The 23,111-nt window shown below is 32.7% G+C and overlaps 1 protein-coding gene and 2 non-coding genes across 4 annotated transcripts; all 3 read left to right on the top strand.

Moving 5' to 3' along the window:
* Positions 1 to 1,883: 1,883 nt before the first annotated feature.
* On the top strand, positions 1,884 to 1,954 carry Trnag-gcc. Its single transcript has one exon. It is a non-coding gene; the product is annotated as a tRNA-Gly (tRNA).
* Positions 1,955 to 2,868: 914 nt separating this feature from the next.
* On the top strand, positions 2,869 to 2,939 carry Trnag-gcc. Its single transcript has one exon. It is a non-coding gene; the product is annotated as a tRNA-Gly (tRNA).
* A 7,578-nt stretch (positions 2,940 to 10,517) lies between these two features.
* LOC123703567 lies at positions 10,518 to 12,546 on the top strand. 2 transcript variants are annotated; one of them, XM_045651640.1, is made up of 2 exons: positions 10,518 to 10,657; positions 11,180 to 12,546. In XM_045651640.1, the coding sequence occupies exon 2, from the start codon at positions 11,183 to 11,185 to the stop codon at positions 12,515 to 12,517; it is 1,335 nt and encodes a 444-aa protein (XP_045507596.1). In that variant the 5' UTR covers positions 10,518 to 10,657; positions 11,180 to 11,182; the 3' UTR covers positions 12,518 to 12,546. The 2 variants fall into 2 exon arrangements, with proteins under 2 accessions (XP_045507596.1, XP_045507595.1); XM_045651639.1 differs by having other exon boundaries at positions 10,518 to 10,661.
* The last annotated feature ends 10,565 nt before the right edge of the window (positions 12,547 to 23,111 follow it).

The following is a 23,111-nucleotide window of genomic DNA, read 5'->3' as shown; positions in this document are numbered from 1 at the left end:
CTACATTTTTTTGTCTACTACACCACAGAACATATAAAAGAGGTTTTTATATGTTCTGTGTGCTACACAGAAGAAGACGGAAGTATATTCACATATTTAAAAGATAACAATTGATCTGAAATTCATTATTATTGTGCAATAAGGATGAATTTGTCGAAGTCGGTTACATTAGTAAACGATAACGTGCGCTCAGAATAAGCACGTTACGAGGTAAATGTCTATTGTCCACCTAAACTCATATCTATGAATAAAAATATAAGAGTCTTGAGAACCTTTAGAGTCTAGACAGTATTGTTCACATACAAGTGACGAGACGGATATCCTACTTACACGGACTGCCGTAAGAAATCGCATTTGTATGAAATTTTGTACAAAGATTGAATTTAGTCTGCAAAAGCACATGAGATTTTTTCTAATGGATTTACTTCAAAATTTGCAATAGGTTCGTCAACATATAAGCTATATATATATATTATATCATCATACTAAGACCAATAAATACAACCAGAACGATGCGGATAAAACCACGGGCACAACTAGTAGATAAATAAGTGGTTGCTTGGCAGAGAGCACTGTATAGTGATAAGGCCGCCCTTTGTGCTTTTATTTTATGTATTTTTGTTATCTGTATCACACCTGTATGTACTTATTTTCTTGCACAATAAAGTGTTTAATAAATAAACAATGTAGCACTAGTGTGGCCACAGCACAGGCGTGTGTAAATGTGTCAGACTTACAGATAGCGCTGGCGCGGCTAATTCTCCAGCCTCCCTTATCAGCTTCGCAGTATCACTTCATTGTAACCGTTATGTACTAAATATTATTTTAGCCCACTTCTAGTGAGAGCCTTTTAACCGAGGCGCTATTTTTGTTGATATTTAAAATAATAATGGCTACAAATACTTATGAATATAATTATGAAAGTAACATAGAGAGACTACATTTTAGTCAAGACGTAGGTACAGCATCTAGGCAAAAAGTTTGCGGAATACTTAAATTAAAAGAAAGAAATATTAGAGGTGGTGCAGTAACATTGATATCTAACTTTTGTTAAACGTTATTTTTTTAATACACATGAGCTTATAATTATTTACCTATTGATTATACGGATTCTGTATGATTTATGTTTATTATGGTAGGTAATTATTTAGTCAATTATTTCTAATAAAGTTGGAATGCGAATTCAGTATGTGGTAGGTATATGATGATGATACCTACGAACTACAAAGTAAAGAAAACATAACTTTATAAATACTATATATTTTCGAGACTCGTGCAAAAACCACTGAACTGACGTAAGTTGGGTATATATATTACTAGGTCAATACTTGTTTACTGATTGAAATATTTTTAATGAATATGTCGTCGAGATGTCATTATTTTTTATCATTAATGACTACCACTTCACATGAGAATGAGTTAGATTTATCTAACGATTTCAGAAATATTTTCGAAGTGAATCGGGGTTGGAAAAAAATTTAGTGTAACATTTTTTCGTTACTCGTGACATTTTTGCGTTACGCGCCATCTTTTTCTTATCCCTACCACGCGTGATTCGACGTATTTCTGTAAAGTTGCATGTAGTAAATTATTTTTTGAAAAATAAGGTCATAACGAAGTTTCACTTCTTACGTGTGTACGCACTAGTGTACGCATACATTTTTATTATTTTTACATTCAATATTAGATAATATTTTATTATTTTGCTCAGAGTACAAGAATAAGATAAATATAATAATATAAATCAAACAGCAGCTAAACATAATGCGTTTCAAACATCAATTTACGTAGGTATTGCAATTATTGAATGTCATCAATATATCTTCATCAACTATTCGATTTTGTTACATTGACTTGATTTTCATTTTCAAACCTTATAACAAGCATCGGTGGTTCAGTGGTAGAATGCTCGCCTGCCACGCGGGCGGCCCGGGTTCGATTCCCGGCCGATGCAATCCCCTTTTTTGGCACTTTAATATATCGACTAAGATTAAAACATTATATATACTTGGTAATTAAATAGGACACATGAACTCACTGCAATTCCAAGCGATTCTGTTAGCTTTCATCCATTTTTTAAATATATTTATATATACATCAATGATATTTCAGATTGTATACGTCACAATAATTACAGATCTAGAGCACTCTAGAAGTCCCAATGATAACGAGACATCACAACTTCTTCGACAAACGGACTTCTTACCCAATACAAAAATTATTTTAGTTCAAACCTGTAGTACCTGATATCAGCTCTATCACACAAAATATAATTTGATATTATTAGATTGTTTGGTCAAATACATTCTTCAACTTTGTATTATTAGTACCTACATATATTATGCCAATTAGACATTTTATTTAATGCTGTCCTTAGTGACAAACTATATTATTGTAATTGACCGCCCGCGCCGCGGCCGCTCTATGCCGTATGCTCTCTACTCGCTATGCAATATTGAATACTTTCTAATGATTCCTCCTTGAACAACACTTCACTGGTCAAAACCTTGTGGGCAATAACAGTAAAATAACAATTCACATTTAATTTCAAGTCTGCGATAGCGTCACGTCATGGCGATTTTGGTATCTTTGTATCCTTACCAAAGAAGTTTCACTTCAGACACGTGTGCTCGGCACGCACTCTCTGTTTTTATAATATATAAACATTTCGATCATGGGTCGGGATTCGAACCTGCATCTTTGCCGTACAGTGACAAAGTTTGACCACGTGGCCTCCTGCCATTAATCTTTGTATTCTTTTTTTTTCTGATATTTAAAAAAATTATGATTTATATTGTTAATAATTACACATTAATTATGTATGAAACTAATTTCTATTTAGATTCTAATTTTCATTTCAATCCATAAGCATCGGTGGTTCAGTGGTAGAATGCTCGCCTGCCACGCGGGCGGCCCGGGTTCGATTTCCGGCCGATGCATACACTTTTTATTTTAACAAAAAAAAATCGATTACAAAATTTTTTTTGCGCGTTGCGTTCTATATAATTTCAATAAAGATCAATCATTTCATTTAAGATTTTCTTATTATCCAGCATGAAGCCCTTCACCACGATATTTTTGCCTTATATCTAACTTAATAATTAAATTAATATTATAATGAAGTTAAAAATAAACAATCTTCTGTATTCTAAACCTCCCTTCACCGCAAAAGGTATCAACGCATATTAAAGTATAAACCCATATGAATGTTTATTAACAAAATACATAAAGTTTTGGAACTCGTGAATAGGCACAAAGTTATAAAACAGAAGTGAAATTAGTTAAAGTTAATATTGAAACAAATATCGTATTTCTGCGCTAAAACGTTTTGAATTGGTGAATGCTTGCGAAGCTCTCCGAGACGAGTCGACGAACTTTTCATTGGATTTTGCTCGAACGTTCCAAGAGTCGCTTGGAATATGTTACCTTTAACTTTACACTATACATACTTATATTACTTATGTTATAAATGCCTTACTTTGTAGTTGGTAGGTGTATGACCTAGTACTTACATCATAGTACTTACATCTTAAATAAAATCTTACAACTAATTTTGACTATACTACAGCTGCTAACAAACTGGTTACCCAATAACTCAAAAAATTGTCTCTATATGGTAACTAACAAACATAAAATAATATTAGTATGCTTGCTGTTTGTGAATATGTAAATATCATGAGTTCAAAATTAGTTAATATTCAGGTATACCTACTTACCTATTATTTACAAATTACTAGACCGATCTAAAACTAGTCTTTTACCTTTGAAAACTACATTAATTAGTAGCAAGTAACGTCTAAGGCTACATTGAATTTTTTTCTCGTCTATAATTTTATTATTACATATTATATTATGAAATATGAACCTCAATTCAACTTTATAAAAAAATCTTGTATTTTTTGAGAACAATTTTTACAATATTTGATCAAATAACTATAGTTCTGCAAAGTAAATATTCTTTTGTTGTCCAAAATCCAAATTACAAAAGGATCGCCTACGCTACATTCAGAAAAATAATCAATGGACAACTTTATTGTTCTTGAGAAAATATCTTTGTTATTTTTGGTTAAATAACTTAAGTAATATTTACATTTATTATTGTTAATGTTTACACAGACTTAATATATTTTTATTGGAACCTTATAAACCGAAATAAGTAATAGGTTAAGTACCTATTAATTACGTTAATCATTTTTCGCAGGCGATGGCAAATGGCAATAGTATAATGGCAATATTATGTAATTTCAATTATTGTTATAGGTAATATTTTTTTAATTCTCGAAGTCTATATTTGCTCCTGTATCGTTTTATCGGTAATATTAAAAAAAATCATCTGTTCAATGTTACGATACAAACGCATATTCGGATTTCGGAAACTCGCAAATATGTACTTGCAACTTGCAAGGGAATCAATACCTACAAAGTACTTCCAGTAAACACAGTGTCCTGAAATTTGGTAGCAATCAATGTCTTAGCACAGATAAAGCGAAAATTGCTAAAAACATAAATTTTAAATTACAACATAACAAAAATAGGTTTGTACGGAGCCCTCGCGTCGGTGCGCCGACTCTCAAATGGCCGGTTTATTTTTGTTATTATAAGATTTTTGTCTGTACAATATTTTTTAAGTTGTATAGTTGAACAAACAAATATTAAACGCACAAAAATATAAAATAATGGTTTTTATATCTGTTTTTTGCCGCTTTTAGTTGTATCCCATAGGTTTAAGAATTAAGAGTCCATAAGAGCTTAAGATGTCATTTTGAGTTTAGGATTCAATTACCTACCTACTCTTTGAGACTTTTGAAGGTCCTATTAGTCCAACCAAAAAATTTATAGTAGAACAGATATAAACACTGTATACAAGTTGAGTACAATGCTAAGAAAAACTCCAGTTTCCCACTTCATTATAACAGTTACTAGTGCGGGTCAAGAGCTGAAGAAAAAAATATGAAAAAACGTAGCATTTTACCTGTTCCCGTCCGACAGCTGTCCCTCCGCTGACAAATGACCCTCGCCCTGAAATATAGTTCCGAGGATCCTCACTTTTTGTGTTGTTTTGACGAGTAAACACCGAAATTGTTCTTGCCTATTTTCTTATTCGATTTTCGCGAGTTTTAGTACATTTTAAAAGGTATTATTTCATCTAATTTAATTTAATTGATGTCATTTGTTTATGCAACATTAAGGTTGTAATGTTTAGTAGACTGTAAACATTTTTGCTTATGCTAAATAGTATTTTTTTGCATCGTTTGCTGCTTTTGAGTTATTTAATTAATGCACATTCAAATATATCAATACATATTTATATTCATAAACCCCGAAAAATAGTTAAAATATTGTTATCTGTAACTCGTAAAAGTGTTATAAATATGACCTAAAATGGGACACGCTTCAATCTGGCCATAGATAAGAGGTTTTTTATAACGGTTAGTAGAAATAAATTATTTAAACCCTTATCCAAAAACGAATAATGAATAGGTTTATCTGTTATCGCCTTTGTTCTAAATCAGCCACCTATTTGTTATTCATACTAATTTACTTCAAAATAAAAATAAAATTCATTGTATTACATAATCCGTAGTGGTTTTTGCATACCTTTACTCAAACAGTTCAATAGAAGATTTTATTGTTTCCTCGTTTTATATAAACAAAATAGTTTGGAAAATCCAAAAGTGCACGCCTCATAATCTCATCCTTTACAATAAAATTGATTATTTATAAAGAGTACACTATAAATATAAAAAAGAAATAAAATAAAACAGTTGGAAAAGTAAAGAAAGCGGTACCGTAATAATTGAGCTATTTTTCTTGTGGCCCCACCTAGATGTGAAACTGCGCAGGTTTAAGGGACTGACTACCAACTTATTTTTTTAAACCTTGGCTTATAGTATAAAGAATCGAGTTTAAATAATGATGAATTTTGAGTACACTATAAATATAAAAAAAAAATAAATACATAAAGAATATATTATAGATATACTAAAATTATGGAGAACAGTCGATATTTTTTTTTTGTTTATTTAATAACAATTAAACCACATCGAATCAGACCCTGAAAAATGAAAGGGTTCTATTCCTGAGCATACTCAAGCGTAAGAGAAAAAAAAAGACTCGATTAGTAAAGTATTTCGGTCGCTATCGTGTTAACAAGAAAAAGGATCCGCACATACAGACACACGGACGTCCAAGACAGAACTTTTTTAAACTGTTTTTTAACTAGTATAATAACAAAAATGACATCAAAAATATCATGAACGTTAAAAATAGTGTTTTTTCTTAATATGTGTGTGTATGTATTATCTTACAAGTGCAATGTATGATACATAAAGACATTTTAAGTTTGAAAAATCAGATGTTTTGCGCGAAGTGACAGTAGTACCCACCTCAACGCTTCGCTTATGAGGCGTGCAATAAGATATACTTAGTTTTAAATACATTTAAATAAATTAGAGAAAAAGATTTCTTTGCCAATTATTGACGAAGCAACTAATGTTTACTATAACAGTAAATATTGACATATTTCCACGAAGTAGTCGAGCTAGCGCGCAAGAGCACGTAGCGACGCAACTCCCCATAGAGTTGATGGGAGAGACAAAATAGATGCGGAGACAAAAGTTGCTCTTGCGCGCTAGCTCTAAAAAAATTCTATCATGTTCTAATTTCAAATAGCTATCAGAAACAAATAATCTGCCGTCTCCCTCATTTATCGGTCATTAGAGCGAGATAATGCTCAATCGCCATTGTCGCCGATTGTTTTCGTTTTTATCTATATTACATGAATAATTCAGCACAAAGCGCTTCAAACAGCGTATTCGTTAATGCTAATGTTCAAACCAAGGTGTTGAACGACAATATCATGTAAATTCTGAGCGCTTACCTGGAAACCCCAGATTATGTTATTACCGACGCAATTTCGGCCTTATTCAAATGCTCTAAAGTTCAAATTGTGTTTGTTTAAGATATTTCACTTCTTTCCTCTAAAGATACAGCGCTACAGCAGATTATGGTGCTGAAAAGTGATTATTTTGCAATATTATGTTATTCGGATTATTTATTGAGATTACAATGTCGCTATATTATTTTGTATATTCAAAATACGATGTTAAAGCATTAAATTTGCCGTTCATAATCCCCAAATGCTTTTTTATGTATCTTTTTATGGTATAGGAATTGTGTCGCTTGTTTTTATCATGAAAATAATCATGGCCACGTGACATGTTTTCTGCATTTCTAGCTAAGCTATCAATTTAAAAATATCTGATTAATTATTTTTTAATTACCGTCGCGCTTCCGTTGTGCTGAAAAATTGTTGAATGTATCTGTCTCAAGATCTATCATACAAAAAATGCAATAAAGATTATACGAATGATGTTTTTAAAGTGCTGTTCAAAACTTGTTTAGCAAAAGCTACTTGTTTAGTTAATATAACAAGGACATTTTGACCTTGACGCTACTGGGTGCTCCAACACAAAATGAGCGAATTTTCTCGTTCGTGAGAGCATTCCGTTTGCAAGCCGCTCATTAGCGACTAAGTCCACTAATTACAATTATTATCCTCTTCATCTGTTCTGCTTTCGGTTTGTACTCGCTGGATTATACTTTTCAATGCTTTTATTTCCTTTCGGGTAAAGAATTAACTGCTTGTAACTTGGCGCGTTTAATTTTGTTAAGGAAATATCCTTTATCTAATGCTCATACATACTTATTTTATATAGGTAGAGAAGTTGTTATTGAAACATGCTTATTGCGCTTAAAATAAAAGTCAGCTTAGTTATTCAAAATAATAGAATCTTTAATATGCTCATAATATTATGTGTTATAAAATAAATTAGATTTACACCGCAACCAATCGGCAATCACAATTCACACACAATAAACATTTTACTTTCATAATGTTAATAAATCATAATTTATATTATATGCTTGTATCACATATTGACATATTATTAATTTCAATATTTTATAATTGTCTCGGATTTTACACTTGATACTTTTGTAATAAAAATCGTTTCGATTAGTGAAGCAATTTACTTAGGTAGGTATCATTTTATGAAATTAAACAAGCAATTAATGAAAAAAATAGCTTAATATAAGCATGAAGGATTAATTAAAAAAAAAATTACGTCTTCGAACGATTAAAATAATCGCAAAGTTGAGATCAAAATAATAGGAAAATATTGGTTTATGTAGATCGCGGTGGGGCCGAATATTTTTCAATTAAAAGTTTTATGAAACCCGTCGACATGTCGCCCTCGCGGCCGGATCAAACAATCAAAAACTGCTCCCCTCGCTGTACAATATAATTCTGAGTTTTTCAAACAGTTTTAATGATAATTTTATAGACATTTAATATATAACGCAATATTTCCTGTATAACACAGGATATAGATATTTTTACATATTTTACAGTATAAATACAATAGAACATTTAAATGTACACAAAAGCGGAGATTACTAAAAAGTGAGCAGGTAGGTACATGCGTTTATGAGGTAGAACAACTTTAAATCTACTATCAATTCTACTCATTCAAAAAAAAAGTAGGTACATACTTACTCCATAAAAAACTCCCGAACTGCAAGCCAAATGAGCTTAAATTTGGCATCCCTTCCCGAGATAGCCTCTAAGAGGTTTGCAGTGTTGTGATAACTCGGATTGTTTATTTACCGTAATTGACAGCTCCGTATCGACTTACCTTTTACCGGTTTCTATTCGAATAAGATTTTCGGTAATCCTTATTCTCTTCTAACCTTGTTCTTTTATGGCTGGAGATATACTATTAACATTTCACAAACATTTCTATTGTGATTTTTTATCTTTCAGCATTCGCATAATTATTATAGTACCTACCTCATATGTATTTTTTTATAAATATAAACTGTGATGATAATATAGTTTTCATGATGAATTTATCTTTTCAAGTCTCTTTGTAAGTACCTATACCAATTCGTTATGTACTTATGTATTTGTAGAAATAGGTAATTTTTCCTACTATTAATAACATTTAAATATTCAATTCTCTTGAATAAACCTAAGGAATCGGAATCTCAAAGAAAATGAATGTAGTTTCATTGTTGATACTATTCTAATTGAAAAACGTGACTCGAAGCGAACCCGCCAGAAATTATAAACAGACATTTAATTAAAAATACACAATAGAAACATCAAAATATAGTTTCATTTTCATTTACCAGTTACCTTATAAAATTTTAATGGGTTTATTATTAAGTATTTAATTATAGATACTCTACAATTATTCAAAGTAATAAAAATAAATTATAAAAATTCTAGGAAAAAAAAGGTACCTAGGTTGTTAAAAATGAAGACCTACATTAAATATTTAGAACCGACAGAATACCTAGTTTTTGAGTTCATAAAAATATTTCCTCTTAATAAATTTAACTTTACAATTTTTTTTTTTTTAATTAACTAGCTGTCCCGGCACACGTTGTTCTGCCTTACTATTATCATTTAGGGGTACGAAAAATAGATGTCGGCTGATTCTTAGACCTACCCGATATGCATAGAAAATTTCATGATATTCGGTCTAGCCGTTTTAAAGAGTATAACATTGTGACACGGAAATTTTATATATTAGATTATATTATTAGCTGGTACATCTTCATATCTTTATTACTTATATCGAAATTTAGCACAGCTTATTAATTAATTAATATTTTTATTACCAATACAATAAAACGGAGATACATAATAAATTAATAATATTATGCTTATAGGTACTGAATGATTTCATTGTAACAATACACACGTTGTCCGCTAGATGGCGCGCATCTTAAAAAGTTCCGTCAGTTGCAGACGAGCGGTATAGTGGGCGGGTGGCGACGCGACGTCGCGGGGACGCGGCCGCGGCGTGACGGGAGGGAGGTGTTAGGTTGCTTCCACACTGATACCTGGTTAATGGCTATAAAAAATATTAAGTTCAGTGTGTCCTTTACATTTTGTTTATGGCCTTTTTCTGTTGTTATTCTTTGTATGTTATTCATAATATTATTATGTTACATAAAATATTTTATTATTCATTTTAAAAAGGACAAGTAGTGGATTTATCATTATATTAATCACATATTATCTACTTAATTATTTGCGTGTGTATGCTTATGTTAAAATTATAAAAATAATTTGGTTTTTTTTTATTTGCAATCTTACTTTGTCATTTAGTTGTATATCTATATCCGACTAACGCAATAACACATATTTTGAATTTAGGTTAAAGCTCCTTTATACACACCTTTAACTAAAGAAACTAATAAGACGCTAACATTACATGCAATAAGTTTGGAAACTGATGTTTTTAAATTATTATATTGTTGGTTTAATATTTTTAAATGTATAGATAATATAACGTATTAGAAGGTATTGGTAAAATGTATACTCAATGTGGTCACACCTTAATGATGACGTCACCACACGCCTGTCCGCGCCCCGCGCCCCGCGCTTGTCTGCCGAATGCCGGGCGCCGGCCGCGGCGTTTGTCAATATTGTCATTTGTCGAGTATCGTGTGATGTGTTATGGGTGACGGTTGAATTTTGATTTATAACGTCAATTTAACACTTAATCTGTGTTTAAATAAGCAAATTAAAACTAGAAGGAACTTATATTTAATGTGTTGTGCATTTTTTGTTTAAAGGAGCGGTGTAAGTAAGTGAATTTGTTCGTAATTTAGTTTAGGTATTGTCTGTATTGTAGACTTTGTTGTAGAAATACAGAATGTATGCGATGGAACTAAGGGTAGGATCGATTCGGTGCCATCTTCTAACGTCAAATGTGTTTAAATTAAATAGTAGTAATAAACTTTTTACTTTTTAATCAAAAACCTTAGTTAAGGAATAATATTTTTATTTAATGGTTTAATGGTGTAAGAGTAAGGCAAAATAAACTGTTATTGAAATGCAAAAAAGGATTTCCAAGAAAATCGTCATGAAATTGACAGAATATATACCTAAGTATAGATCATAGACTTTCCTATTCTTAGTTGAATCGTAATAGCATGCTGCTTTAATTTATTGTGTTTTGTTGTTTCTTTTTTAAATACTTATATATTTCGTTAAAACAATTAAATAAGTAGGTACCTACCTAATAAAACTTTCATGTAACAATACAATCTTTGTAATCATACTTATTGAATATTGACACCTAAAACCTATATTTTATTACAGGAAATGAACGATTTCACAAAGATTGTCCTATCAAGTCCAAGAGTAGGGCCAAAACAGGACTATGAAAAAATATTCACGATTACCGAAAAATTATTATCGGCGGCAGCTAAATATGGAAAAAAAAGAGCGAAAGATAATGATGCTCCAATAGAAACGGACGCTTCTAATCTGATGCACACCATGACAGGCGAGCCCCTCGAGGTCTGTGAGCTGTTCGTCAATGGCTTCAAGCTCGTCAGGACCTTCACCGACTGGTACCGCGACCACGACCGGCGGCGCCTGCTCACGCACCAGGACCACCGCGATGAGTTGATCCTGCGCCACATCTTCATACACCACTACGTGCATCTCCACCGCATTCCTACCGTTGAGATCATGTTAGGCTGTTTAGAAGAACATTTCGGCCATTCTTACAATCTAGATTCTTTAACCCAGTTGTTGCAAAGAAACGGTTATATTTGGAAACGCGTAAAGGGAACGTCGAAAAGTATCGTTATGGAAGATCCGAGGAAACGATACGAACGGAGAAAGTATTTAGATACAATTTTAGAAATGAGAAAGAATAAATCTCATTTCGTTTATATCGATGATACGATATTCATAGCAAACGATTGCTCTACCTCTGAAGAACGCGCTGAAAATTTATATTGCTATGCGGCCGTGTCGCCCACTTTAGGACTTTTGAATTCGGCATGCATGCCTCTTACAAAAGAAATATCTAAGGTAATAAAAGTTCCGACGGAAAATTTTATTCTGGAAAAAGTAATATACGAAATACCGCAGGCTAGCGTGATAGTGATCCCGGAGAGATCGTATCACGCGGAACCTTTCCTCGTAGTTCCGAACGTGCACAGCAGCAAGGAGCAGATGCAGGCTTGGCTGCTGCACCACGACGTGCCGCACACCAGCGACATGCACAGCGCGCAGCTGCTCCAGCTGGTGCAGCGCTCCAAACGTCACGCCCAAACCGACTTGCGCAAGTTTGATATCACCTTATCCACGTACGGACACAAGGTAGTAAGATTGCCGCGACAGACGAGCTATCTGTATTATTTCCAACAATTTTGGACTGAATTCAAGCAATTAAGGTCTGCGACCACCAACGATTGGAAGGATGTCGTGCCGGAGGCTTTAAAAAGAGTTTCAAATAAAAGTTGGCTCGAAATGGAATCTAATTTAGCTGCGTTGGAACAGAAAGTGATAGAAGAGGACGAGGCGCTGGAGAATATTCTCGATAAGATACAGATGATGGCTCGGGATGGTCTAGCAAAAAGCAAAGTGACTGAGTGCGATGAAATAGATTCCGATGAATGGTTACATGAGGTCATATTTCCTTAGAACTATTTGTTATTAAATTTTGAAAATAGGCCGTGCTTTTTTTTCATACTTCCCTTTAATTAATTATTTAAAAAATAAGACAAAAGTAGTTAAGTAAATAAGGCATAAGTAATCAAATGACAATTTAAAATACAGTAGAACCCGTTTAATACGATCACGCTTAATACGATTTCTCGTATAAGACGCCATTTTGCATCAGTCCCTGCAACTTGAGACATGTTTTCTTACATTATTTAACGCTTAATACGATCATCATCCCGTTTAATACGCTCTAACGGCCAACAAAAATTACCCCTGCGACAACGGCCGACTCAAACCCGACTGACTGAACTGACGCGATGACTGCAGTGGTTTCCTGGATATTCATTGATGATAATGTATCATCATAAGAAATTCAAGAAGTAGAAATTCGAAGATCTTATTGAGAGTGTGAATAACACACAAGAAGAGGCTCTAAGTGGTAATGATCAAGAAGAAGATGAGTCAACTCCGATATTAACAGTTAACACACGCCCACGCCCAGGCATTATCAGCAGTTAATGATTTAATTAAGACGCGATGTAACTTTAAATCAAAAACGACGACGACAAAAATTAGTTTCGGATAGTTCGATTCCCGGTCGATGCAAGTGATTTTTCGAAAATCTTTGAATGCAGTTATACCAAATTCTTTTTAAAAATAAAGGAATGTTTCCTTTCAGCACAATTAGCTATCATTAGTATTTCAAGTACTTTCTCTCCAGGGACCATCGAAAATTTCCACACTGTATATTGTAATAACGTGATAGTAATACACGACATTTTGTATAATGTACATAATGTACGGGTTTTACAATATGTATTTCGAAACATATTGTTAAGCTTTTTGGACGAAAAGTTTACATACACGTCATCATTTACATTTTTTGGTAAATTTAAGCGAATAATATACCAGATATTAGGTCTAAGATATTAGGTAATAGGAACAAACAAAAAATTAAAAATATATATTTTTTTTTTTTTTTTTGTGTGGTGTTTCTCAATGTTAGCCAGAAGGGCTTCTACATTTTAACGCGGACGCGGGGGTGAACTGAAGGTTCACCCTGGTAGCGACATGCACAAGGGCGTCCCCCCTTGACGGGGACCACGAACCTCGGCTTGAGCTGTCGCTTGAGTGGAGGAGGCCAGAAGGGCCCTAATCGGACGGGCATTAAAAATATAACTACGACACTTTGACGCATCCCTCAATTTTCACAATGTGATTTTATTGAAATCCAATTTCAATATTGTTATAAATCTGGCAATATAAATGCCTGGTTAAGTAATAATAATGAATACTAACAAATAACTACAACTCTAATTTTAACGAGCCTATCTGTCTGTCTGATATCAGAACATTACTTAACAATTATTTTAATTTGACATAGTAGTCAGATCAAACTATATTACATATATGTATTTGAAATAAAACGACGGAGAGCCAAATTTTAAGATGTCAAGAATATTTTTTTTTCACACAAATAGGATCGCAATTTTAACACTTCTATTTCTGAAGAAGATGTGAACCCACCAAATTTGGCCGTCCGGCCGCCGCGCCCGCCCGCCCCGCTACAAAACCATATTTCCTACTAGTGCACACTGTTTCATTAGATCAAAAAAATTTCCCTGTGCTGTTTATTGTATTTATCGATCAAGGGATGTATTTAAAATGTAAGAGTAGAACACCCACGTGTCAATTTCTTATATGTACTTTTTTTTTAATGGCAAACTTTAGGTGAACTTTTCATGAAAAATATTGAAATGTATTCTGAAATCGTAACTGTCTAAGATATTTATTTTAATTAAATATAAATTTATAAAGCATCTTTGATCGCATATTATCCAGTTTTTATTTTTGGAAAACTACCTCCGAATACCGAGAAATATATTTTTTTCAGATTTTCGTTTTTATTTTTTTTCTCCCTAAAAACGGCGTGCGTTTGCGGCGTGGTTTTTTTATGAGTGATAGGTCTTATTACGAGCAATAATTCTATGCTAGTGACAAGCCGCACTTTTGCGTTTTTAGAGAGAAAAAAAATAAAAATTTTATAATTCAAGTCTATTGACTGGCACTCCAACAAGGGGCTACTGAAAATCAGCGCTTCACAACAAGTGCAGCACATGCTGAGTAGCGACCCTTTTTAGCACCACACTGATTAGGAATAAGTTCTATTTTTTTTCTTTTTTAATTTGTTGCTTTTGTTTTGTGTTTGTTTTTTTTCCTTTTATTATGTGTGTGGTGTTGAATAAACTTTTCTTCTTCTTCTTCTTCTTCTAAAAACGAAAATCTGAAAAAAATATATTTCTCGGTATTCGGAGGTAGTTTTCCAAAAATAAAAACTGGATAATATGCGCCCAAAGATGCTTTATAAGTTTATATTTATTTAAAATAAATATCTTAGACAGTTACGATTTCAGAATACATTTCAATATTTTTCATGAAAAATTCACCTAAAGTTTGCCATTTTTTTTTAAAGTATAAGAAATTGACACGTGGGTGTTCTACTCTTACATTTTAAATACATCCCTTGATCGATAAATACAATAAACAGCACAGGGAATTTTTTTTGATCTAATGAAACAGTGTGTAGTGGTCCGCCCCGGCTTCGCCCGTGGTACATAATATTTCGCAATAAAAAGTAGCCTATGTCCTTTCTCGGGTATCAAAATATTTCCATACCAAATTTCATGCCAATTGGTTGCGTAGTTTAGGCGTGATTGAGTAACAGACAGACAGACAGAGTTACTTTAGCATTTATAATATTAGTAAGGATTTTATGAAACCTTTTAATTCCGTGACACAATTGCTTTTGGCAGTTATCAAAACCAATCTATACTATTTTTTTTATTAATCTTTACTATAATATTATAAAGCCGAAGAGTTTGTTTGTTTGTGTGAACGCGCTAATCTCAGAAACTACTGGTCCGATTTGAAAAATTCTTTAGGTGTTAGATAGCCCATTTATCGCGGAAGGCTATTATAAGCTATTTATCATTACACTAAGACCAAAGCGGAGCACTGCGGGCAAAACCGCGGGGCACACCTAGTATACACATATCGATAAACAACAATAAAATAATAATTATAGAATGTACCTAGTACCTACCTATATAAATCAGTTTTAAAAGTATGTAATTGTTTTCAGCATCAACAATGAGTTCACCGTAAACATATAATTAGTATTTTCGTATTCACTGTCACATTAAATCAAATTTTTTACTTCCAATTTTTTATCTTATTTTATTATTATATATTATATATATTATTTGATTATAATTTATAATGTCAAATTTTTGGAAGATAATCACTCGATATTCGATAACGTTATACTGATATAATATCTGATAGTCGTCTGGTTTAGAACTCTAAGTTTAAAGTAGAGGGATCTAAGATCAAAGCTAAATTGGGACAGCTCGTAAAAACAGTTCTCACGAAACTTAACTGCAGTGTTTATGTTTCAGTTAAGTTAACCACCTCAGTCCAAATCAAGTTCCAGCTCGGTTTAACTCGTTAACCTGCGTTTGCGTTAACTATCTAACTACGAGTTATACTTGACTGGGGTTAATAGTTAATAGTTGTAACTCACAAACAAACCACAGTTCCTTCTTGTTGGGAAACCGCAGAATAAACAACAGTTGATGAACCAGTTTTAAACCGAAAAGCATCATAATATAATATATTGTCTATTGAATACTCCGTAGAATGTAATAAGAAAGCTTGTTGGTTTTGGCTTTAGAAATAATAGATTTAAATAACTGTAAGTAGATCGAGTACCGATACAAAAGCATTAAAATATGTTTATAGAATTATTTTATCTTTTTTCATATAAATACGTTCGTATTTATTCTAAACTAGCTTCCGCCCGCGACTCCGTCCGCGCGGAAAAATTAAGATTTACTTTTTTTCTATACGTATTTTTCCGGGATAAAAAGTATCCTATTTTATGTCCAGGATAATAAGGTATAATTATACCAAGTTTCATCGAAATCGAACGGTTAGTTTTCACGTGATGCCTGAACATACAGACAGACAGACAGACAAAATTTTTTTTAATCACATATTTGAGTTTGGTATCGATCCAGTAACACCACCTGCTATTTATTTTTTCAATATTTTCAATGTACAGAATTGACCCTTCTACAGATTTATTATATTTCTCTCTAATTATAGATTAACATGATCGAGAGAACACACAAGTCTCGTGTAGCGTGTCCAGAGTCCAGAGACCACAGCCTGAAGTGTGTAGAGCAATGTCTTCAATCGCGATGTATGCTCATGCCATGGACCCATTAAAGAGTATGTTGAGTCCATGCTCATGCTCAATGCCCATAGCAGTAAAATAGATGCTTATAATAATTTACAGTCACCGCCGTAAGATGTCGCGTTTCCGTGAAATATGCGACAAATCCATATTTATAGCAAGCTCTCGCAGAATGTGTAAATTTTTAAAATTTCCCGAAGAGTACTGAGTATAGCATTATTTTAAAATCAGCGGAAGTGAAAAATTGCGTTTATATGGAGAAGAATATGAAACATTTCTAAATGTAAAGAAAAATTGTATCTTCGGTTGAGTTAATGTTTTCTCTAAATTTTCTACGATTTCTCCTAACCATGATAAATTTAAAAATTCAGTATTTTATATTAAAACTGTAATTTTTGTAACAAATAAAAACTATAATTTTCTCCAATATTTCTGCATATTGCTGCTGCATTTAGAGAGCTCGGAAATCAATGTTATTTCTGTAAAATCGTTGAGATTTAGTTTTACCGTGTTCGTTAAACGAGCCCGACTCAACTTGAACTCAAATTAATACTATTACAGATGCTCTTTTTCAAAGGCTAGATGGTAATTAATTACCCTTTTGGTCTTCAGTGAATAATAAATATTTTTCGAAGCCAGTAAGATTGTAATCAAGTTAAAAATATTTAAAGATAAAAGAGAATGAGGAATTACACCCTTCTCAAAGTAACCTTTTTATTTAATGAACACTTCTTTTGATAAGATATTTTCTTCAGACCAGCTTGATCTCGAACGTTTGAAATTTTAAAGCAATATTTTTTTAACATTTTCCTTTTCAAGTGTACATTCACGAAATTTTGTTTCGTTTACTGTTAGATATAACATGGTTATAACGCAAATGTTTTCACTTTGTAAATTTTATACGATCTGATTTAAGATTTGTACACGATTTTTATATGGAATTCACACGATGTGTAGATGTGTAGAAACTCTCTCATCTATACATATTATAACATTGTAGGAATAAGGAAAGTCAAACCTGTAGAAAGAATATTTTTTTTAAAGAATACTTGGGGCGTGATCTATGAATAGATATCAAAGCCAAAAATACAGTTTTTAGAATTTTTGTCTGTATGTATGTCCGGGCTAATCTCAAAAAGTACTGAATGGATTAGGATATAGGATAGGTTTTATCCCGGAAATCCCACGGGAACCGGTACTATGCGAGTTCTTCTTTGAAGCTATCAGTAACACAGCGTCTTATAACAACAGCATAAATATTAAAGCAACACAGTTCTTCGGCGAGAAACGCGTACGTTTCAAGTTAGGCAACTTGGACAGCTTGCAACTCAAGCTAAACATCAGTTTTCTTGTACGTTATAAGTTATAACATGAGGATAAGAACATCATAACATAAGCAAATACACAAAACTTTAAAGTTTCATGATAAGTCGAATATTGAATTTATATAATTCTGCTTTTAATGCAAAAACATGCTTGTGGCTTAGGGTTAATTTTGCAAGGAGCTAGGTATAATAAAATCACCCATCTCGCACCATTTATAGACAGAATGACAGTTTGAATTCGTTTCATTTTTCCATGGGCAATGGGCATGTGCTCGTATACCATACATTTTAATAAATTAATTTTATTAACGTGCCTTTAACAAACATGTATTATTATATTTATATATTAGTTATTTATAATGCTTTAATAACGCATGAATATACGAGTTCCCATTAATCTTCTCAAATAAGTCGTGTATGATCAAGTCAAAACTTCTACTAATTTAGCGGAACATTTTAAGAAAGTCCGCAAACAGCAAGTTGTCTAACTCAGAGTAAATTCGCGGAGAACTCAGGACTCAGCGTTTCTCATAAATAACTTATGTACGGGTTAGAATTAATTTCAAGTATTCATATGCTCATGTACACGTAAATATTTAACATACATCTAATTAAATACATGAAGTTTGGATTTATCTATATACCACATCTGCGTAAACAATTTAAGTGGATAGAATGTCGTAGGTACCATATGATATGCATTTCCTTATCATCTAATAATTCACATTCTTAAATATTGTTTAATTAACTAATTAAGGTATTTAATAACTTAAGACTATAATCAGTTAATAACCAACAGCGTATTTTATATTTTTAATACATTTCCATCAATCACTTATTGTCATAACCTTTTTCTTTATTGCAAAGAACAGTTCATAGTAAATTAAGAATTAAGTAATAAGGATCTCTGCTCACTGTCACTCTTATAACTATGTTTGAACTTTGAAGGCTTGTTTTTATTAAAATTTGCAAGTTATTGTTAACTAGTATCTAGTAACTGACTACCTGCACGTTAGCTTTTTCCAGGTAAAAATAGGCTGCTTGCGTAGTTAATTTTTACAATAAACTCTCCTCATTACCCAGTATTTCTGTTTTTTCCAAATATTAACAGCACATTACAATATAATGTAATGGGAGTGGAGTGATAGCGCCGACGATTATGTATTCACGTGATTTACTCCGGGAATAATACATGACTGCAATTCGTATCAATTAGCGTGACTGCTGTAATGTATGGGATGTGCGTATGTGTGGCTGTGGATGGTATACAGGTGGATGCATTTACTATTAATCAGTTGGATATTATATTAAAATGGTTGAGTGATTTGTTAATGCTTATTATTTATGCAAAGTAAAATGGGACGTAAGTGCTGTACCAACTTAACTAGATTGGAGCTTTACATGCCATCATGGCAACAAGTATATTATGACGTATGAACGTAAAAAATATAAAACACAGTGTAATAAAATCAAATTATCTATTAAGTACACAAATACAAAAGTTTGCTTCCCTATGCGGATACAGGCATACAGTTAACATTTTATTTTTACCTTCACTGTTTTTAAGATACAGTGATTTTTTCATGAGCGTAAAAGATCCGTAGAAGTAACCTCACTAATAAGTAGGTAGGTACGTTACGCACCTCAAGTCACGTTTGGCTTTCCACTTCAAAAGCATTTCTTTCCCTCATCACTAAATTCCTTTTTACAAGGTCGTCCCACACGGCCTTGTGACAGTTGTATTAACAACGGTCTGAAAAACATCAGATCATAAACGCGTGTGGCCTGAGCCAGTTATCGACTGCTTAACGACGCTCGGCGACGTTGCGTTAATGGCCCATTTTATATGCGTCGTGCGAACATCGTGTCTTCTAAAAGCTTCACTCATAAGCCGGGAATTGTGCTTTATTAACTTCGTTATAAGCGTTATTATTTATGTTTAATCTGCTTTTAACGAGAAATGAGAATACGAAATACATGGCACAATTTACAAAAACGAGATACCCTGCCATCTAAAACATACGTTGTAGCGTCGACAAGCCAATTTATGAGTTATCGAATTTCAAGTGTAACGCTAAGAAAGTTCACACGGTAACTCATATATAAACAGTTCGTGCGCTATGCACAGACAGTCACGGGCTTGTCGGGACGCGGGTGGGTCGCATTAGGTCGAATATTAATTACATACGGATAAATATATGTAGTTAACGAAATATAACCTTTTGCGTAGTTATTCATCTTTTATTACACCCGCACATAACAAGCCCCTCCATTGGTGACTCCCGGCGAAAAGTGAACATTATTATAGTGAATTGCATAGATATCGTTTGTTAATAATTAAAAATGAATCCGGCAGTTCCAGTTCGAGCAGTTTCGTCGGTACAGTATACCCTTCTCGAGCAGTTAGCACAACTAAAGCAGCGGGTAAACCAGCTGGAATGTGCAGGCTCGAGAGGCAAATCGTTTAGCGGTCGAAGGTATGGAAATAGCACGCATCGTTCCGCATCTCAAAATCACGATCGTGCAGGAATATCAAAACAGAGAAGACCAAATTGGTTATGTTATTACCATTACCGCTATAAGAACAATGCCAGCAAGTGCTTTCAACCTTGTGTGTGGCGGAAGCAGCATCTATTAAGTTTTTAGTGGACACCGGCGCAATCAGAAATGTTTTAATTTTACCAGTGTCGAAAAATAACCGATCCGCGAGTGAGTGTACTGTGTATTGATTATCACGATAAAAAATCGAGTTTTGAAATAGATAGCAGTCTTGAGTACGTAAGTAAATTACGAGATACTATTAGGAAATATCAGTCAGTAGCTATTAGGCAGAATGTAAGACGGAACATATTTATTCACCCCGATTTAGAAAAATGCGATTATGTTTTTTAAGAAACGACGCAGTGCGTAAGCCTCTACAACCAACATACGACGGTCCTTATCGTGTGCTGAGTCGAGAGGAAAAGGTATTTTACATTCAAATGACTGGCAGGAAAGTTAGAATATCTGTAGACCGTCTAAAACCTGCATATTATTTGAATGATGATAGTGATACGACATCTGGGGCAGATACTGAGGTTCCATTACAAATTCCAAGTAGTGAATTGCCTAATACACATACCACGTGTAGTGGAAGAGCTATACGATTACCAGTACGATTTAGGTAATAGTATTGTATTTGTAATTGTTTCAACTATTTTAAATTTATTAGAATTACGATGATTATAAGTATTCATATAAGACTTCGTAGAAATGTATAATAAATACTTAGTAATCAACACATCATATTTAATAAATAATAGCACTTGTGAAATTTGAAACGAGTTCATTGTTAATGGTTTAACGTTTTAAGTACGGTATTTCAAATTTATGTTTGTGAGTTTTTATTGAAATGTTTACTACTTAGAAATTTAAGTACTTTTGATTTATGGCTTGTGAGTGTATAGTAATAGCCTTTGTAATATTAAACGATACAAGTGTAAGAAAAACGTATTGGGATTTGAAATGTTAATGTTACTAAGTGTTAGATGACGTGTAACAATTATCGCACGCCACTTAGAAGACCCAACCGAGTTTTTGTAATAACATAAATAGTTTAACGAAATTAGGTGTTAACTGTTAACCACTTGTATACGTTATGATTGATTTATATTGTGAACCTTTTTTTATACTTTATATTGTAAACATTTTGTAACCTTATATAGCGACACTTTATATTCACCCATCTGTTTATTGTTTAGTTTAATTGTAAGTTTTTTTTACTTGTATACCCTTTTTATTTTTTAAGGGGGGAATGATGTAGCGTCGACAAGCCAATTTATGAGTTATCGAATTTCAAGTGTAACGCTAAGAAAGTTCACACGGTAACTCATATATAAACAGTTCGTGCGCTATGCACAGACAGTCACGGGCTTGTCGGGACGCGGGTGGGTCGCATTAGGTCGAATATTAATTACATACGAATAAATATATGTAGTTAACGAAATATAACCTTTGCGTAGTTAATCATCTTTTATTACACCCGCACATAACAAGCCCCAACAACGTAAACTACTTACCTATAGAATAGTTTAGACTGTAGAAGCACAGGTTACCAAATATATAGTAAATATTAGCTACTTAGTAGTGTAGAGGGTCCCAAATGTCTTTAAATATCAAACAATGAATAAATGAATTTGAGTTTGAATTTGAACATAAATAGTTCATGTAACTGTAACATGTACCGTGTGTTTAATGCTCTCCATACAATAGCTTCTTGAAAATATAATAAACTAATGCACAAATAAGTTTTTTGCAATATCAACTAAGTATGAAATAAAAACAACTATTGAAAATATTATATACTTATATTATGTTAGTTAATAATTTAATATCATAATGCGCTTGTTAACATTAATTAAATAAATGAACTTGTCACCAGCGTGTAATTACGCTCGCCAAATAAACTGGCTTTTATCGCTATTTACAAATATTTTAAAGGAAATTTATTTACGTGCATTATAATATCGTCGGAGTGAATTATGCACTCAGTAAATTAACAATAATTATTTACACAACGGAAAAACATACGAACGTTTTGCGAAACTTTTCGAGCGTGTTTGTGCAAAACTTAAAAATAGTTTGGAAAATCCAAAAGTGTACGCCTCATAATCTCATCCTTTACAATAAAATTGATTATTTATAAAGAGTACACTATAAATATAAAAAAGAAATAAAATAAAACAGTTGGAAAAGTAAAGAAAGCGGTACCGTAATAATTGAGCTATTTTTCTTGTGGCCCCACCTAGATGTGAAACTGCGCAGGTTTAAGGGACTGACTACCAACTTATTTTTTTAAACCTTGGCTTATAGTATAAAGAATCCAGTTTATAATGGTGAATTTTGAGTACACTATAAATATAAAAAAAAATAAAATAAAATAAAGAATATAATATATAGATATACTAAAATTATGGAGAACAGTCGATATTTTTTTTTTGTTTATTTAATA

Source organism: Colias croceus, chromosome 26, assembly GCF_905220415.1.
Source record: "Colias croceus chromosome 26, ilColCroc2.1".
Lineage (NCBI taxonomy): Eukaryota > Metazoa > Arthropoda > Insecta > Lepidoptera > Pieridae > Colias > Colias croceus.
Note: the sequence above shows the minus strand (reverse complement) of the source record. Positions and strands in the feature narration are given on the sequence as shown.